Source organism: Pholcus phalangioides, unplaced genomic scaffold, assembly GCF_987345545.1.
Source record: "Pholcus phalangioides strain wild (caught in Gottingen) unplaced genomic scaffold, Ppha-v1.0 ptg000009l_1, whole genome shotgun sequence".
Lineage (NCBI taxonomy): Eukaryota > Metazoa > Arthropoda > Arachnida > Araneae > Pholcidae > Pholcus > Pholcus phalangioides.
Genome location: NW_028301602.1, coordinates 47,634,324 through 47,652,289, shown reverse-complemented (window position 1 = coordinate 47,652,289; position 17,966 = coordinate 47,634,324). Strand labels below are relative to the sequence as shown.

At 33.9% G+C, this 17,966-nt stretch overlaps 1 protein-coding gene across 1 annotated transcript in view; it reads left to right on the top strand.

Moving 5' to 3' along the window:
• LOC149083223 (uncharacterized) overlaps positions 1-16,813 on the top strand; it is a 59,441-nt gene extending 42,628 nt beyond the window's left edge. The window contains exons 12-15 of the mRNA XM_089236420.1: positions 4,411-4,637; positions 9,278-9,346; positions 14,252-14,363; positions 16,627-16,813. Of these exons, the coding sequence (XP_089092546.1) occupies positions 4,411-4,637; positions 9,278-9,346; positions 14,252-14,363; positions 16,627-16,752 (534 nt within the window). The 3' untranslated portion in view covers positions 16,753-16,813. The remainder of the gene's footprint in view (positions 1-4,410; positions 4,638-9,277; positions 9,347-14,251; positions 14,364-16,626) is intronic.
• Positions 16,814-17,966: the final 1,153 nt, after the last annotated feature.

Genomic DNA, 17,966 nt, shown 5'->3' with positions numbered 1-17,966 from the left:
TTTTCTTCAAATTTTTCAAACCCTGCATAAAATGTATCCAAAATTGTCCTGATCTGTCAAAAATAAAATAAACCCTTTAGCTATGTAACCAGAACCATAAAGTTTTTTTAAAATTGAACCCAAACTTTCAGGAGCTAAACTCATGTGCTTCTCTTTTCTTTGAATTCCTCACTGTTGAAGAATATCCCTGCTTCATTAAATTAAATTGAAATATTTTTAAAAGAGCAGTAATAATTAAAAAATAATCTGGTTAAGAGGAGGAGATGGCAGTCATTCTGAGGATTCATTACTATGGAGGTGTTTTTCACTTGTCCAAATTAGCCATTTTTGGGAACTTAAAACTACAGAATAACTTGAATTATCATTAAACATAAATGTCAATAACATTATTATATATTAATATCACTTTATACAAGACAATCTGCCATGTATATCAACAGACCTACAGAATACTTTCATCTGGCTGATGATTTTAACAGGCTAATCTTCAGGGTCGGGCTTATATTATGAGCATCTTGAAAAATCAGCTAAGGCTTATTTTCTGGTTAAGTCTTACTTTCAGAGAAAAACTATGTTTTTTGTTCTGTTTCACTTGAAGGTATTCGTTACCAATGTTCAATTCAAGAGTTCGACAAAGTTATTTTCTTTTTTTGTCTGGATATTGTATGTAAGTAATAAACAAGTAATGTACAAGCAATGAAAACATGTAAATATTTTTTGAATGAAAATTCAGTTTACATACATTGGTTTACTTCTTCACGGAGGATTTAATGTATTTATACAAGGGTTTGTGTGTGAAAAATCATTTTGTATTATAAGTAAGCAATGATTTCTTTGGATATGTTTATTATTAGAGCCCAGAAGTTCAGGCAAAATGCCATAAATGCTTTTTTTTTTCTATTTTCAAACTTTTTTTGTGTAAAAAATGCCTTTTTTGAACTTTTTCAGCCATAAATGCCTATTTTAACATAGTTTTAAGTTTATTAGTGAATTTCAGAAGCCATAATATGCAAAACTTGGATATTTTGAGCATTAAGAACAAAAGAATTGCTCTTTTTAGAATTTTCCAACTCTCAGTATAGATTGTCATGAGAAAGCAACTCCCTCAACTTTCAGTCCCATTTAAACTCAAATAAGTGATCTGAGAGATAGTGAATTTGGTGTTGCCAACAACTTTGCTGTGACAAATGGTGTTAGTCATGAATGATTTTGTTTCAGAACATAGCTCATCTTAGAAAGCAGAGAAAAATTATAAATTTACTTCTCCACATGCTTCACATAATATATTTCACTCAGGCATTAAACTGCATTGTATATGTATAGCTGGCCGATGACTGTCCCCAAGAGGTCATCAATTGACGTCATAGCTCACACAAGGAGTAGGACCCATTTTTTTATTTTATTTTATTTTATTTACATAAATGCACTGTAAACAACCATAGCTATAACTCCTATTTATTTTACATAATTATGTAGTATTCAATTAAATTGGCCAGAATCGCCCTTAGGTGTGTGACAGATGTGAAAACACTGTCTATTTCTTGAAGGAGTCCCGCATGTGTGGTAATATCAAAAAAAAAAATTTTTTTTTACATCAAAAGAACAAAGTAGCTATATGTTTCAACTATAGAAATGATAATGATTATTCCAAATAAATACAACAAACAAATGAGAATTATTCGCAACTCAAAGGTTTCCCCAAAGCTCATTTTCTCTTTTGGGCTCCTCATCTGTTAATGGTAGCCCTGGAATTGACCTGAGGGGACCTCGAATACTTTATTTTTGGCTTGGCATCAATTTAACTTGGATATTAATGCAGTTATTATAAACTGATTAAAACGGATGGATTAAGTGCAACCAATTTTCAGCTAGTTTTTGGACCCTTAATAGCATATTTTTAGTTACATTTTCTTCCTTATATAAATTATAAATGCCTTTTTTTAGTGCCTACTTTAGGCATTTTTGGTGCCTGCCTATTTCGACCATTTTTAGTGCCTGAACTTCTGGGCTCTATTTATCACATATTACATATAACATATATATTACATATCTAAGTTCATGGTTACATTTTCTGTTTGCTTTTAACTTTTCTTGTAACATTTTAATATGTGAATCTGGCACCTAAATGCTTACATAAAAAAAAGGTAGAAGAGTTATAAATAAGTCTGTCTGTGATTCCAAGAAATTATTTAACACATTTTTTCCCAAAAAAAAACCCATTTTCTTCAGCCTAAAAACCCAGCCCGGGGAGGAAAATGGGTATCTACCTGGGGAGCAAATTCGCAGGGCTCGGCACGGGTCACTTTTTTCACTAAAAGTCACTTTTTTAGAAACTGGTCACTTTTATTACATATTTTCAGGCCCAGGTCACTTTTTCCACTTTTTTAGCAAAAAAAACTCGGTCTCGCACGCTTTTCTACTGTCAGTGTTTTTCTTTTCTTCAAGGAGTAACTTTATCTGTTCAAAAAAAAAATTGTTACTTTTCTCCCTCCCTTCATTGAACTACGATCGAAGGCGTCTGATCTTCCCGGGGGCATACCGTGTGACGTCAGCATAACTTGATTTCAAGGCGCTTGGAAAGAAAGCTCCTTGGTTAAAGAATCATCATTTTATGGAAAAGCCGGTTGGGAAAAAAACTAGCATAAAAGGCGTATACTTACAACAAAGAATTCCCCCCCCCCCCTACTACCATTCTTTCTTATTTCCCCTCGTGCTCACTCGTTCTTTCATGTTCATCTTATTTTAAAATTAATCCTTTATTTTATTTGTTTTAAAAAGTTTTAGTCCTAAGGGCCGAATTACTTTCTTGGAGCATCGAGCAAGTTACATTTGTTGTTTGTTCTATCGTTACTTTTGTTATTTAAAAAAAATGTTATTTGAAATGATGATTTAAGAGAGCCCGTGCAGAAGCTAACTTATGCGCAGCGGGAGAATACCAATATTACCATATTATTAATATGCTTTGGAGAATACTCTTGTAGCTGGCCAAGTTTAAGACGCTCGCAGGTGTTTTGAATCTACTTACAATAAAAAAAATCATCCAATTGAAAATCGCGATCCATCTACAAATAAAATTCATACTATTTTTCTAACTGGATTTAAATCTCAGCAAGAAACCGTACCCCCAAATTTGATCAAAAGAAGAACTATTTATAAAAAGATCACAGAATCCTGCAAATCAACATTTAGTTTAACACAAGGGTTTCCAAAATCAGATGAAAATTGGTCATCAGGCTGATAAAAACTCAGTTAACATGCATGCGAGCCGTAAATAGAGGCGGATTTAACGATGGGCGCACCTTTGGCCCTACTTTACACTTTTTTCCTAATTTAAAGGGGCTAATATTATTTTTTTTTATGCCCGGGCCGTCAACTGACCTTTATCCGTTTCTGGCCCTAACTTAATTTAGAGCATCTTCACAATACTGATTGTTGACTTAATATCGACATAAATTTAATTTGGCAACCCTCATACAGACTCCTAGGAGGGTGAGGCGAATATCTGCCTCCAACCTTCTGTGTCAATAATACAACTTTTTCACTGAATGGGGGAAGGGAAGCAATTAGCCCTCTTTGACATCCCCCCCCCCTTTGTATCTGCCTATGGTTGCTGGAGATAGAATAGCTGTATATTGGATGATGAATTTCAGTGAAATTTTCTTTGGTTGCCTATCTCTCACTGTTTTACCGCTTTTCTGGCTAATATCCAAGACTCATGCATTCATTATAAAACTGGACTGAAGAAATTTGGGTTTTCCCTAGGTACGAGGAATAATCAGTAACACACGCTGAAAGAATCCACCACCCTAATTGGATGTAGTCATGAAGTCCTTCCACAGAAAATATGGGCTATTCTACAGGGTGAAGAATTCATCCACGATACAAATACAAGCAATAAAGGGATTAGAATTGTTTTGTTGCAAAAAGCAGACAGGAGCTTTTAGATTGTTCATGTATTGTAAAGGAGCATACCATATAAATGCTTTGTTGAAAAGACCATCCACAGAACTGTCATAGTTGAGAAGAGAAATATGGACCTGTAAACTCCACAGTGAGATAGCTAATATCTCAAGTTGCAAATGAACAATCCTTGGAACTACAAAACACCTAAAAAAACTTAGCTGAAAGTTCCTAACATATGAATGACAGCACACTTCAAAGAATTCACAAGGAATAAACATAATAACTAGCACAACATAAAAACTCAATTGTTTTGAAATTCTTGAATAATTGCATTTCCTTAGTACATAACAGTTATAGAAAAAATTTATTTTTTCTGCACAATGTTAAAGTGCAGTTATAGATGTCTGTTTGATATGATAGAATAAACATTATTGAATTTGAAGTTGGTATTTAAAGTTGAGACTTGTTTTGCCTTGAGTGATGTTTCAAAAGATCTTTTTTTTTCAGTTCCCTCCTATAGATCACAGTTTATTGAAATCCAGTGGTGTTGGACGAGTGCTCATGTATTTGTATAAACACCCTAAAGAAACAAAAGAAAATAGAGAGAAAGCTGGAAAATTAATAACTGAATGGGCAAGACCCATTTTCAATGTCACAACTGATTATCATTCCTTAACCAAAGAAGAAAGAGAACAAAGAGACATTGAACACTTACCCAGGAAAAAAAGAGGAAGGTGATAGTTTATTTTTATTTTGAAATAAAAAAAACCTACGGATTGATTTTTTTATAAGTTCAGTAGACTCTTGATAATCTGGCTGTGTGTTAATCTGGCCCATCCAGTAATCCAGTTTTTTTTTGGCGGGTTTATTCAAGCATAGAAGAGAAAAGCACGCCAATGCATATGTCTGTGCACAGAAGTTTATATTATTTAAATAGACTTTTTCAATTGACTTCTTGTACTCCAGTGATTTTGATAATCCAGTACACTCTGGTCTGATATGTGCTGGATTAGTGAAAGTTTACCATAATTATGATTTCTTTTTTTTAGTAAAGTGTCACAACATTATACAAATACAAGGTCACAACAGGCAAAATGACCAAGAGGTGATTGAGAAAAAGATGCCTATGACAAATATGGGTGTCATATATTTCTAAAATGCAGCAACCCAATTAAAAATGTAATTATAATAACTAAAAACTATGTGTACATGATAAAATATACAATGCCCATAACAATATTTATGGTTTTCTTATATATATATATATATATATTCTAAGTATGGATAGCTTCTCGATTTACCCCAACATGTTTATCGTATTTCTTTTTAAACATGTCAATTCATAGTGATGGGCTCACAACTCAGGGACCCGGGTTCGAGCACTACTGTTGCCACAGTGGTGGTTGACTAAAGTTGGTTCCCTGTGGTTCCCAACTTCTAGGCGCAAATGCGAGACGATCTCCCCATTAGAAAGTCTCGCCACAGAAAGCAACAGACCTAAAAACAATACAAGTATTCAGTCATTACACTTTACTCACTTCACTTCTAAAATATAGATGGCAGCTCTGAAAAATCAGTCACAACACTAGATATGCACTCAGACTGTTGGGTACATAAACTTATACTTCCTACACAACTCACTAAGTAGTAGTGAGCCCATGGCGATAGAGCTGAGTTGTGCTGAAAAAAAACCCTATTAGAGAAAAATTCCCTGTGACACCACAACCTAGAATTGCCCCTTACCAATCAATACTGATGTCCCCTTGTCAAAGCAGTTGATTGATGGCATATTAATAATTCATGGTCCATCTTACCCATCCTGTTAAAAATTTCGAACACTTCAATTATGTCGCCAATAAATGAAATCTTTCTTCATAACTCAAGCCCTGTGTGCCAACAAGTACACACATAGCTCTTCTCTGCACCCCTTCAACCACAGAAGAATGACTTTAGGAGAAAGTGAAAAAACCTTTTTTGAAAATGAAACCAAGCATTCTATTAGCTTTTTTGATCACTGCTGAATAGTGTTCAGAAAACCTAAGCCACTTTTCAATGAGAATTCCCAAATCAATGACCCTAGTTGAATCCGGGATAGTTACACCATTCAACTCGTAAGAGAAATGTGGGTGGTTTGAACCAAAATGAACAACCATGCACATGTCAATGCTAAACTTCATGTTTCATTCATTTACCCATGCTTCAATCCTGTTTAAGTGGGTCTGGAGCAGCTTCTTATCACTTTGATTCCCAACTACCTCTACTAGCTTCACATCATCAGTGAATTCGCTAACAATCCCATCCATACCATGATCCAGTTTATCAATAAAAAAGTGAAATCAGTATGGGGCCAGGGAAATTTCCTTGAACTCCACTCGTGACGCCTGTCCAATCAGAGAATTTCCTGTTCACCATAACCCATTGCAACCTATATCTTAACCATGATTCTATCCAATTCAACAAGTTTCCCCCAATCCCAATCTCACTAAAACGCTTCAAGAGTTTACCATGTTGGACCTGATTGAATGCCTTCTGAAAATCAAGGTGAGCAACATCTAAATTTTTGCCCTACTCAAAGCCTTAGCCACGTGATCAAGCAAAGGAGGTTAGTTACACATGACTTCTCTTCCTGAACCCATGCCGATTATCCGACAGTACATTATTCTTTTCTTTCCACTTCACCAATTGCCTTTTGATAATAATTTCCAAAATTTTTGAGAGGGAGTTTGTCAACCTCACTGGATGATAGAGTACTTCTCTATTAGCCTTTTCAAGTATTGGAACCACATTAGCAAGCTTCCAATCCCTTAGGACGATACCCTCGGCAACATTGCTCCAGTAAATTTGTGTGACTGGCCCCAACAAATCATTAGCACATTCCTTGAGGACCCTAAGATAGATATCATATCATCCTGGTGCTTTGCTTGCATTTTTTAGAAGATTAAGGATCTCCACATCTTCCACTTGAATATTGTTGTGAATTTTATTACCCACGCAACACCTGTACATTGAATAGTGTTTTATTTATTAAAAACTTACACGGAAAAGTCATGAAAGCACTATACATACCCATTGCTCTCTACCCTAAACCCTCCTATCGAGGGGGAACAACTATCCCCATTATTGACATACCTGAAAAATGATTTTGGGCCAAAGCCAGTGTTATCTGCCAACCTAGATTCAACTTCCTTTTTACTATCCTGTATAACTTTCTTCAACACCCTTCTTTTACCAGTAACAATGACATATCTCCTCTTCCACTATTATATTCCTGAATGATTTTTTCTTTTCAAGGGTTACACACGCTATCCATGAACCATAGGGGAAACTATGTACAAACACGCTTTTTACGAACAAGTGGTATGGCATTGTGCAAAATAGAGGACAGCGTTGTACCAAATTCTTCCCTTTGACTTACCACCCTAGAGGAAAGGAGACCTTGGTAGCTTTGACAGGATCGCTTTTGGCAGATTCAAAATATGTTTTCACGTTTACAGGTGCACAGTACTTCATTTTGGTGTTTTAGTCAACTTCCGCTTTCACACAGATCCAGTTTTTAGCCACTTTTTTTCACTTCAGTTTTATAAATCATATGAGTAGTAGATGATTGGTAGAAAAGTTGAAGTAGAAAATTGTAGGAGTAACATGCACACGCTTCCCACAACAAAAGTTAAAACACAACACAAATTAATTAATTCTTCGTTTTTATGCACAGTCCGGCATGAGTCAACTATAAAATCTAAAATGCTGAACAAAAGTGAGCCAAGAGAAAGGAGTGTGCGAATCCGGATCATAGGTTGGGCGAGGGGGAGGGAAAACTGATCCCCTTAAAGCAGACTCAACCCCTCTGTTATAGAAGATTTTATTGATGGGGAAAAAGGGTCAATATATTACATCTGACAATATTAGTAAAGACCTACTTTATTATTACTAAAAACCTAAAGATTAAATTCTTTTTAATCTGTTTTAATTATTTTGTTCTTTTTTTAGCTGGGTGGCTGCCATTATCATTTTCTTTTCAGGTACCACCGACGACCTTTTTCATGTACCCCAGGGGGTATGCGTACCCCTGGTTGGAAACTGCTGACTTAGTGATCAGTGGCATAATTACAGATCACTTGAGTGATGCATTGCACAGTTCCAGATCACTTAGCGGCCCGTACACATTTCCTGAGCACTTGAAGGATTCATGAAACAGACATTGCTGAAGTGTCTCTGTAAGGGATTTATCATTAGGGAGAATGTTAGTTCAGCTGCCCCCAAACTAGCAAAATATTTTTCTCGTTTTTGGTAAACCGAGTAAGATGCCATTAAGAATATTTCATATTTTCATAAAGGGTGGTTGATGACGTAAGTATCGTCCCCTCCATCAATGCTGACATAATACTTGAATGATCCCTAATTCTTACAATATAAATACATTAGGTCATAAGATTAAACTTTTATTGTGTAATCCCAGCCTTGTATATGTACACACACAACACATTCCTTCCTATACTGATTTGTTAGAAATTCTGTAGAGGAATGTGTACGAGTGGGTTGTATGGTAAGTAATATTTCATACAGTAATGTATTCATTATGGTATTTCTTCTCCGCAGGGAGTAAGCAGACCTTCAGCACAATATTTATGGGAAATGAAAATTCAGGAACTTCCCATTTTAAGGTTTTGAAAACTGGCTGATGCAAAGATAATTTTTTCTAGAGGATTTATCTTTGCATCAGGCAGCTGTCGAAACCCTTATATTAATAGGAGGGAATGACATCTTTGGATTTACCATTTTCGCTTCAAAATATTAAAGACAGATGGCAGCACCAGTGTAACAACACATAAACACGAATGATTCTGAGAAAATAAATACCTTGAGCCACGTAAATACTTTTGACCTACACTCAGAATACACACTCCAATATGTACCAATTCGTTGGAAATTCCGCAGAGGCATGTGTATAAAGTGCATGTATGGTTAAATAGCAGTATTGCATAGAACTTTATGATGTATCAGTTTCATCATTTTATTCCATTGTACAGTAATTGAAAATTTGTGTGATTTCTGCCATTTATGGCTTAATTTACTTCATTTAACCACAAATTTTTGTAACGTCAGTATTATCTGAAGCAGGTCTGATCCACATCAGCTCATATAATTGTGAGGTCAGACTTTTTATATATATATATATATATATATATATATATATATATATATATATATATATATATATATATATTGTGTTAAAAAAAATAGCAAAAACACAACAGAAAATGTCTTTCATTTAAATGCAATGATCTATGCTAATTTATCATACTTGATTTTCTCTATACTTCATTATTATTTTGCCATTAATAATATAACTATTGCACATTTTCATTAATATCAGGGAAGAAGTTGAAGAGAAGGAGACTCCGGAGAAAAAAGACATAGAAAAAGCTTTGAATGAGTCTGATGTGTAAGTTTCATTAAGTTGTTTATCTATTGAATATCACTTATTTAAATCTGAGTATCTCTCTTAATTGATGTTTTCTCAAGAGATGATTTAATCTTGCATTGTCAACTGGACAATTGTGTGTGGAAATGCTAAAATTCTAGATATTCCTTAATGCTTATAATTGAATATTTTAAATTTTTTTATCAGTTTTGGACCTTCAAGAGTGAAAATCAACTGCAAAAACCTTAAATTATGTAAAAGTTATTTGGCAGGATCCTCTTTAAAGAGAAACCTAGTATCTTCATGTATAAAGTAAACTAACTCTCTAACTCTAATTATATCTAATTTCTAATACAGTGATACCCAGATTTATATTAGTAATTGACTAAGACTAACGATGTGAGTCAAGATAAATGTTTTCATTGATATTGCATCTCTCTCCTTAGAAAGATAATAAAAAAAATTGCAGATTTTTCTTCACATTCTTATCTATTCATCTTTACTTTCAGGGGTCATTAAGGTATTACGTCAGCATCGAGGAGGGGTTTCGGATTTGCTGACTTTTGATGACCACCCTTTTTGAAGATATGAAATATTCTAAGCTGCTGACGAAATTTTGCTGACAAGGGGGGAGGGGGGTAAAAAATGGCTAAAAATCTGCTTACGTAATACTTGAATGGCCTCTCTCTTTCCATTTTGAGAATGTGATGTCAAAATCATTAAGGATTTATTTAAAGTGTATCTGATAGAAAAAAAAAATCAATTTTGTTATTATGAAATAATGTAAATGTGGGGTGACGTAAGTCAGGGGGTATTGGTGTATTTAATTCTTTCTAAAATCAGTGTCTTTGGGCCTTGTTTGTTCATTTGAATTCCTTACACATACACGTAATGATATTGATATTATAAGGAAATATATCTCTTAAAAAATGCATTGAGTTCACAAGCAAAATATCTGACCTATGATTGTTTTCTTGTTTATCACTTTGGGAGAGAGAGAGGGGTACCGCTGCATATTAGTATACTTGGATGTATATATACTGTACCCTTGTATGCATGTCTATTACCATATAAAATGAAAATATACGGTGCATGACATAATTATAAGATGGCACGAATAAAGACGGAAGGAATATTTCCTCAACAATGAAACTTAAATACATGTATCGGTCATGTTATTTATAATTGTGAGTAAAATTACAAGGACATCCGACAAATAGTTTTTGATATTTTAATATTTCTGTGAATTCCAGTAGGAAATTAGTAGGGCAGAAATATAAGACATTTTTATTTCCACCATTTTACAATAGTGTAGCACTGAGTTATTTTATGCAAATCATTCTTTTTACGTCACTGGATAACAAACCAATAAAAATATTCCCTCTTTACAACTAACTCATCAGTATAAAAAATGCCACTGGGTACAGAGCTGCAAGAAAGTAAAATTTGGCTATTGGATGGCATTGGCGTTTCTAAAACGTACCTAGCAAATAAAATTGGACATTCTCAATGTGCCATCACAAATGTTTTAAACCGTGGAATATGTGGCTTTGTAAAAGTTAAAAAAAAATGATCTGGGAGCACCCCGTGCTTATCTGCCTGATCAAAGCTCAATGTTTGTGCTCTAGCAGTAAGGAGCAAAATGTCATAAAATCTGCCCTACAACTGCAGTGCTCACAGTGAACAATTTCACAAGTTTTAAGTTTTACAAGCAAGTTCAAATTCATGAAAATCAAGAAAAAACCTCCACCAACTTTGAAACACAAACTGGATCATTTGACTCTCGCAAAACGTACTATGTCTTGGACTCATCACTGGTATTCTGTTATGTTCTCTGATGAAAAGAAATTCAATCTTGATGGTCCAGATGGTTTGCATTCATATTGGCATGATTTGAGGTCTGCATCGCAGCAATTAATGAACCATCAAATGGGTGATGGTTCAGTGATGGTTTGGGGAGCAGTTTCTGCCCAAGGAAAGACTGATGTAGTTTTTCTACCCTCAAGAATGAACTATGCAAAACTCTTGCAGGAGCAACATAGTATATATGAAGAAGTTCTTTGTGGCAAAGATTGCATATTCCAACAAGATGCCACGTCACGCAAAGCATGATCATTCCATTTCAAATCACCCAGCAAAATGTCAAAATGAAACCCAGTCTCAGATTTCAATGATTTTTTTTATTTGTTGTTTTCACCATCCTTATTAACCATGTGAAATATTATTTGCATATCTGTAAAACTTTTTGGGGAAATAGTTTTTAGAATTTATCAAAAAATGACGAAGATGACTTTTCTGAGGGTCGATTTTTGAGCAGCATTGTTTGAGAAAGCAAATCATGACTTTTTCAATGTATTCAAGTGAAACTTTCACTAACATGTTCCCAAAAACACAATATAAATAAAAATAATTTATATGCAAAAAAATTATGTAAACTTTGTTTTGTGGAATTTTTCATGAGAAGAAATACAATTTTTCTAACATATTTTTAGACCAGAGGCACAACAGTTACCAAAACAACTTTTATTTTACATTTCTCCTATATATATGAGGTAAAAGACTGGAGAAAAAAATAATGGTTTCTTGACCATTAAGTATATTTATTCTGGCTCGCAACACAAAATTCATCGAAATAAGACTGGATTGCTCCAATTTCAAATCATTCAACTAGATACTGAAATAAAGTCCATCATTCCAGATTCCAATTATTATTTTTTGTTTATTGCTTCTACCATCCTTGTTGACCATACACAATTTCAGGTACTTATCTCAAAAACTTTGTGGAAAAAAGTTTTCTAATGCTACAAATGAGGTCTTTGAGGTTAAACATCCAAACAATATTGCTTATGAAAACATATCATTCCTTTGCAAATTTACAATACCAGACCTGCCAACTCTCCCGATTTTTCATCATCCCTCCCGCTCTCCGGATTTCTTAAAATTTCTCCGGATTTTGGCGAAAAATTAGATTTTACGCGAGCTTTCACGTTTTCGTGGCGTCAATGATTACCATCGTCGTTAAGGAAAACACCCATGGAGGACAGCCGTAGTCATTTCCATCGAGCAGCCGTAAAAAAAAGTCTCTGTGACCGCATTTAAGCAACTGGCAAAGACGCGACTTCGTTTTCGTAGCATTTATGAGCAATCATTTATCAGGGGCATGACCTTGGTTGTCGAAATTCCTGTATAATCGTTATTGTATTCCATTAACAGCCGTGCGGTAAACACACTTTTTCGTCCGCAGCTTTGTAATTTGAATTTTTTTAAATCGTTTCTTCGGATTAAACATCTTCAGAAAGAAAATATAAAACTTTAAGCTATATAAATCTAAATATAAAGCTTTTAAGAATTTATATACCCAAGATTATCAATCACTGATAGCATCCACGAAAGGAAACACTTATAATTTATGAACAGTATGTAGTCCCCCTAGGCAGAATCTCCGGATTTCTGGATTTCAAAAGTTGGCACGTCTGCAATACATTTAAATTAAATTTTCACTAAAATGCTCAGAAAAAAATGCATATTATGACTTGGAAAGAAAATTTAAACCTTAGAGTAAAAAATTCATGTAAATTTAATTTTTGATTTTCTGTAATAAAAAGGAATTTTTAACCTTTTTTTTTTTGGATGTACAGTATGAATTTTCTATTGTTTTATATTTAATCCCATTAATATATTAAGATGATTATAGAAGAATAAGCATTATTTTGACAGTTAATACGTTTGAGTCACAAAACACAATTGTACTTATATGACTACATTAATTATATTTGTACATTTCACAATATAATGATGAGTATAGGCAGTTACAGATCAGTATACACAGGTAGGAGGCACAATTATCAAGCATCTAAAAGCTGCCATATCACAGGCTTGGAATGATGTCTTTTGTGACACTCTCATTGATTTGGTTGAATCCATGTCAAATCATCTTTTTGCTTTGTTTAGCAACAGAGGTAGTTGTACAAAATATCGATTTTGGTAAATTTATACATAATTTGTTTGAATTTTATTTTACTTTTCCCTCAAAAATCAGTAGGTGTCTTATAATTTTGTCTATAGTTTATTTTTCATTTTTATATAAAACTAGCTTACCCGTCGCGCTTTGCTGCAATCTCAGAAGAAAGGAAATTCAAGGGAATGAAGGAAAGGAAAAAAAAACAAAAAAAAACTGCCAGAAACCTTTGTGGGAGTGTACTCAACAACTTCCCAAAGTTTCATGGCGATTGGATGAATGGTGGTGTAATGCATGAAGGACAAACAGATAGACATTCGTTTTTATATATATAGATAATGTGAAAATATTTTTTCAAGTTTCTGATATTTGGTATAAAGCTATTTTGCACTGTCATAAACAGCTTGAAATTATTGATATTTTTTACTTTGCTCCTTCTAATTTCACTAAAATTTGAGAGTGTCTTATAATTATGTCTCGCACTGTATATATGTGAAGTTGAGGCATTTTACAGAGATTTATCTAACATAACTTTTCAATATACTCCCTGTCGAGACACTTGTAACTCGAGATATGACTATGTTGTTAACCTTGATGGAGATACACTGTGCTTTCTCCCATTTGCGACAGATCAAAATTAAGTGGTTAAGATGTATGTCTAAAAGGGGGAAAGAGAAGTTGGAATGATCTTAAATAAATTCTGTAGGTAATGTTTGAAATTATCAAATACATGTATAATAAATCATACAGGAAAATTAGCAGTTGCATCTTATGAAATTAAACAAATTCACACGTTTTATAATTCTTTATTTTCTATATTACTTGCCATTCAATAATAATATAAAATAACTCTATAATTTTTGCAAGGAAAAAAAAAAAGATGTATTTTGGGCATTTAAACTGAAAATTGTGACCATACTTTGATTTTAACATTTTTATGATAATCATCCATGGTTTTTTTTTTCTAGGAAACTTCGTCCTGGTGATAAAGGATGGGTTGGTCGTGCTAGAGTCCCACTTCCTTCAACCAAAGACTATGTTGTCAGGCCAAAGTGGAATGTAGAAATGGAACTTGGAAGGGTAAGTGAATGGTTATGTATTATGGATTGAAAGGTCTAATCTCTGATGAATAAATATGCAAAAATGAAAAAGAAGTTGCGTCATTCTTTTGCTTCCATTACATCAATGAGAAAGTTCAAAGAAATATGTAATTGTCAAGAATCATACAGTTCATACACACTCAACTTTGAAAGATCTCCTTTCTTAGTATTCTATACATCAGGCTGGCTCCGAGGTAATTTTTTTGCTGCCCCCCCCCCCCCAAACAATGAAAAAATATTGTGTATAAAATGAAATTTGTAATCATTATTTGAGCTATTGGTTCCAACTCCAGTCTTCCTGATTAACAAATATTCATTATTTCTAGTGATGGAAATAATTTACTATGTTTTTCTCACCATACTGCCTCTTCACACAAATTGCTCTTTTTTTTTTCTATCTCTCATTGGGCATGTTGCCTGTTGCATCTGAATGCGTGTTTGCAGACCTGCCAACTCTCCGGATTTAGGCGGGAGACTCCAGATTTTTTTTTACCCTTCTTCATGCTCTCCAGATTTGTTAAAATTTCTCCGGATTTTGGCAGAAAATTATATTTTCCGCAAACTTTCACGTTGTCGTGACGTCAATGACTACCACCGTCATTAGGGAAAACACCCATAGAGGGCAGCCATAAAAAAAGTATTGGTGATCACATTTAAGCAACTGGCAAAGACGTGACTTTGTTTACTTATCATTTATCTGCAATCATTTATCAGGGGGATAACCTTTGTTGCCGAAATTCCTGTATAATCATTATTGTATTCCATTAACAGCCACGCGGTAAACACAATAAGTTTTTTCGTCAGCAGCTTTGTATTTTGAGGTTTTTAATTGTTTCCTCTGATTAAATACGTCACCGGAAATAAAATATAAAACTGCTTTTAAGAATCTGTATACCCAAGATAATTAATCACTGATAGCATCCATGAAAGCAAACACTTATGTTTTATGAACAAGAAAAGATGTGATTTCTCTATTCTGCATGGAAAGACTGACATTGAAATTTTTTTTCATTTTTTTTATTGGTCTATGAGCGAGGGTACCCCTCCCTCTTTCTCTCTCGGGAGAATCTCCAGATTGCTGGATTCCAAAAGTTGGCACTTACACGTCTGGTGTTTAGTGATCTCTGCTTACGGTGGCCAAACTTTTGTGGACTAGATGCCAGCTCACAATGGCACCTCAAATCTTCAACCAACTGAGCTACACAGACTTGGCAAAAATGTGGCAAACTGCATTCAATAGTGGGTTGATATTGTGCCGCTGACCAAGAAACTTCCACAGGACATGATGATTTTCAAAAATAGAGTAGCATTCATCTGAATTTTGACATGACAGGTTGAGGTTCCTCATTCCATCAGACTGGCACTTCCTCAAGCCGAAAATCACCAATAATCTGGTTAAGATGGTAGCTCATGTACAGTGGTGTCGGAGCTAGGGGTGCTCAAGCACCCATAGTTATTTATGGCATAGATTCAAGTAACTCCCAGAATTGATTCAGAAATCAAAATTTCCTTTATAAAGCCCAAGAGGAGCACACACAAGTTTGAAACACTTCGGACACCCCTGCTCATGTAAAGAAACACTTTGGACACCCCTGCTCATGTAAAAATAATACATACGTCACACATCTGGTTTTGTGTGTAAAATTCAAATTATGAATATATTGAATCAAATAATTCGCAGAAGAAACTGCAATTTTTGATGCATTACATCTAGCTGAAAGCACAATGAGATGAGTGACAAGTTTGTGAAGAGGTGGAGGAGGAATACAAAACCCTGGGTAGAAGTTAAATGTCTAAATTGCCAGTGTTTCATCATATTACTTATCAGGTATAAAAATCTGAGTTTTCTGGGTGTGACTATATACTGGAGTGGTGTCCCTTTTGCTGCCCCATTACGCTTCAGCAGACCATTATGTTGGTCTTCGAACAGAATGAATTTTGCCACCCCTGCTATATATCATTAAAATCTCTAATGATATATTAAAAAAATATAGTGATGATAAATGATAGTGATTAACAGTTGTAAGTTATGGTGATAGAATATGGTGTTAGGGAAATTATATTCCGTCACCACTACCTGAAAAGTTATTAAAACTATATCATGCTTAATTTCTACGAATGTTTCTTATGATGAGCTTCATGTTTAATTTTTCGGATCCAAAAAAGTTTTGTACATGATAACATTCTTTGTTTATGCAGATGTGAATGGGTTCTAATAATTTTTTTAATTTTGCTTTCTGTAGAGTGTTTCAAAGAAATCAATGAACAGGTTTGAGAAACACATGCGGACAATGCAAGAGAAGAAAAGGATGAGCAAAGGGCAGAGAGCTGTTACTATTAGTATTGAAGGCAGGAGGATGGCCATATAGGTGTTGAGTGTTCAGTTGGGGATAGCAACATATATCTATTTAAATAAAATGTTCACCTGTTTTTAAATTTCTCTTGTCTTTATCATACTTAATTTTGAGCCTCTTTGTTGAAATTGAAATCTTTAATATTTTAAAAAACATTAATATAAATTGGGATGCATGCCAAGGCTGGACAAATCTATTGCCTGACATGCACGGGGCATGTAAAAATTTTGGCCTGTATTTATTTTTTCAACCACATATCCAATGTGGGTATATAAAAAAATAAAAAGTTTAAACACTAAACAGTTTTTTAATTTTTCATAGACGATAATGTAAGTATTCTTATATATATTCGCAAAATTGCCCAGAAAAAATTCTTTGGCAGTCATGATGTAAATGTGTCAACAATGTATTTCAATACATTTTCATGGTCCCAATCGTTAGCAGCCCGGTGTGGCCATGGGCTCTCATATACTGCAACTGGGCTTTCCTGAAAAACGGAAACTTCGCTTCCATCAAAATATGACGATGGTATTCATGTAATGAAAAAAAAACTTCTTAGTGTTTGCATTAAAATGTAAAAAAAAATATTTTTTTAAAAAACAATTGTTGCATGTCCCTATTATACATTACATAAAGTGTTTGAAAAGGATAAAAATTCTGCGATTGATTTTAAAATTGTAGAAAATATTTATGATCATTTCTTTTTTCTATGTCTGGAAAAAAATATTTATCGAAAAAATATGTGACCCTTACTTCCACCTATCAAATAGAAAAGAAACTATCTTTAATTTTTAAAGTAGAGTTAGTTGTTAGGTTCAAACTGGTGTGCAGCATGAAAACAAGCAAAATGTGTTACGATACCATACATTATTTCTTTCTGTGCTGCACACTCTGTAAAATATGTGCCAAAATAGTGGTTAATATGTTTTTATGCAAATTTCTGTAAACATCAAAAAACATAACTGGTATAAATTTTGGTGCATGAAATTTATGCACATAAAAATTTAAAAAAAAAGTTTCATACCACAGGTTGTTCATTTTCATTCTGCACATTGGTTTAAATTCAATAACCATTTTTTTTTAAACATTATAACAGACAGGTTTGTTTTCATTCAGTAGAAGACGGCAGAGGGTCCTAGCTTAATTCAGTTTTTCATATTTATAATAGCAAAGTATGAATATAAAATAAGTTCTCACGTAAATTTAGTGATTATATTTTTCAAATTGTG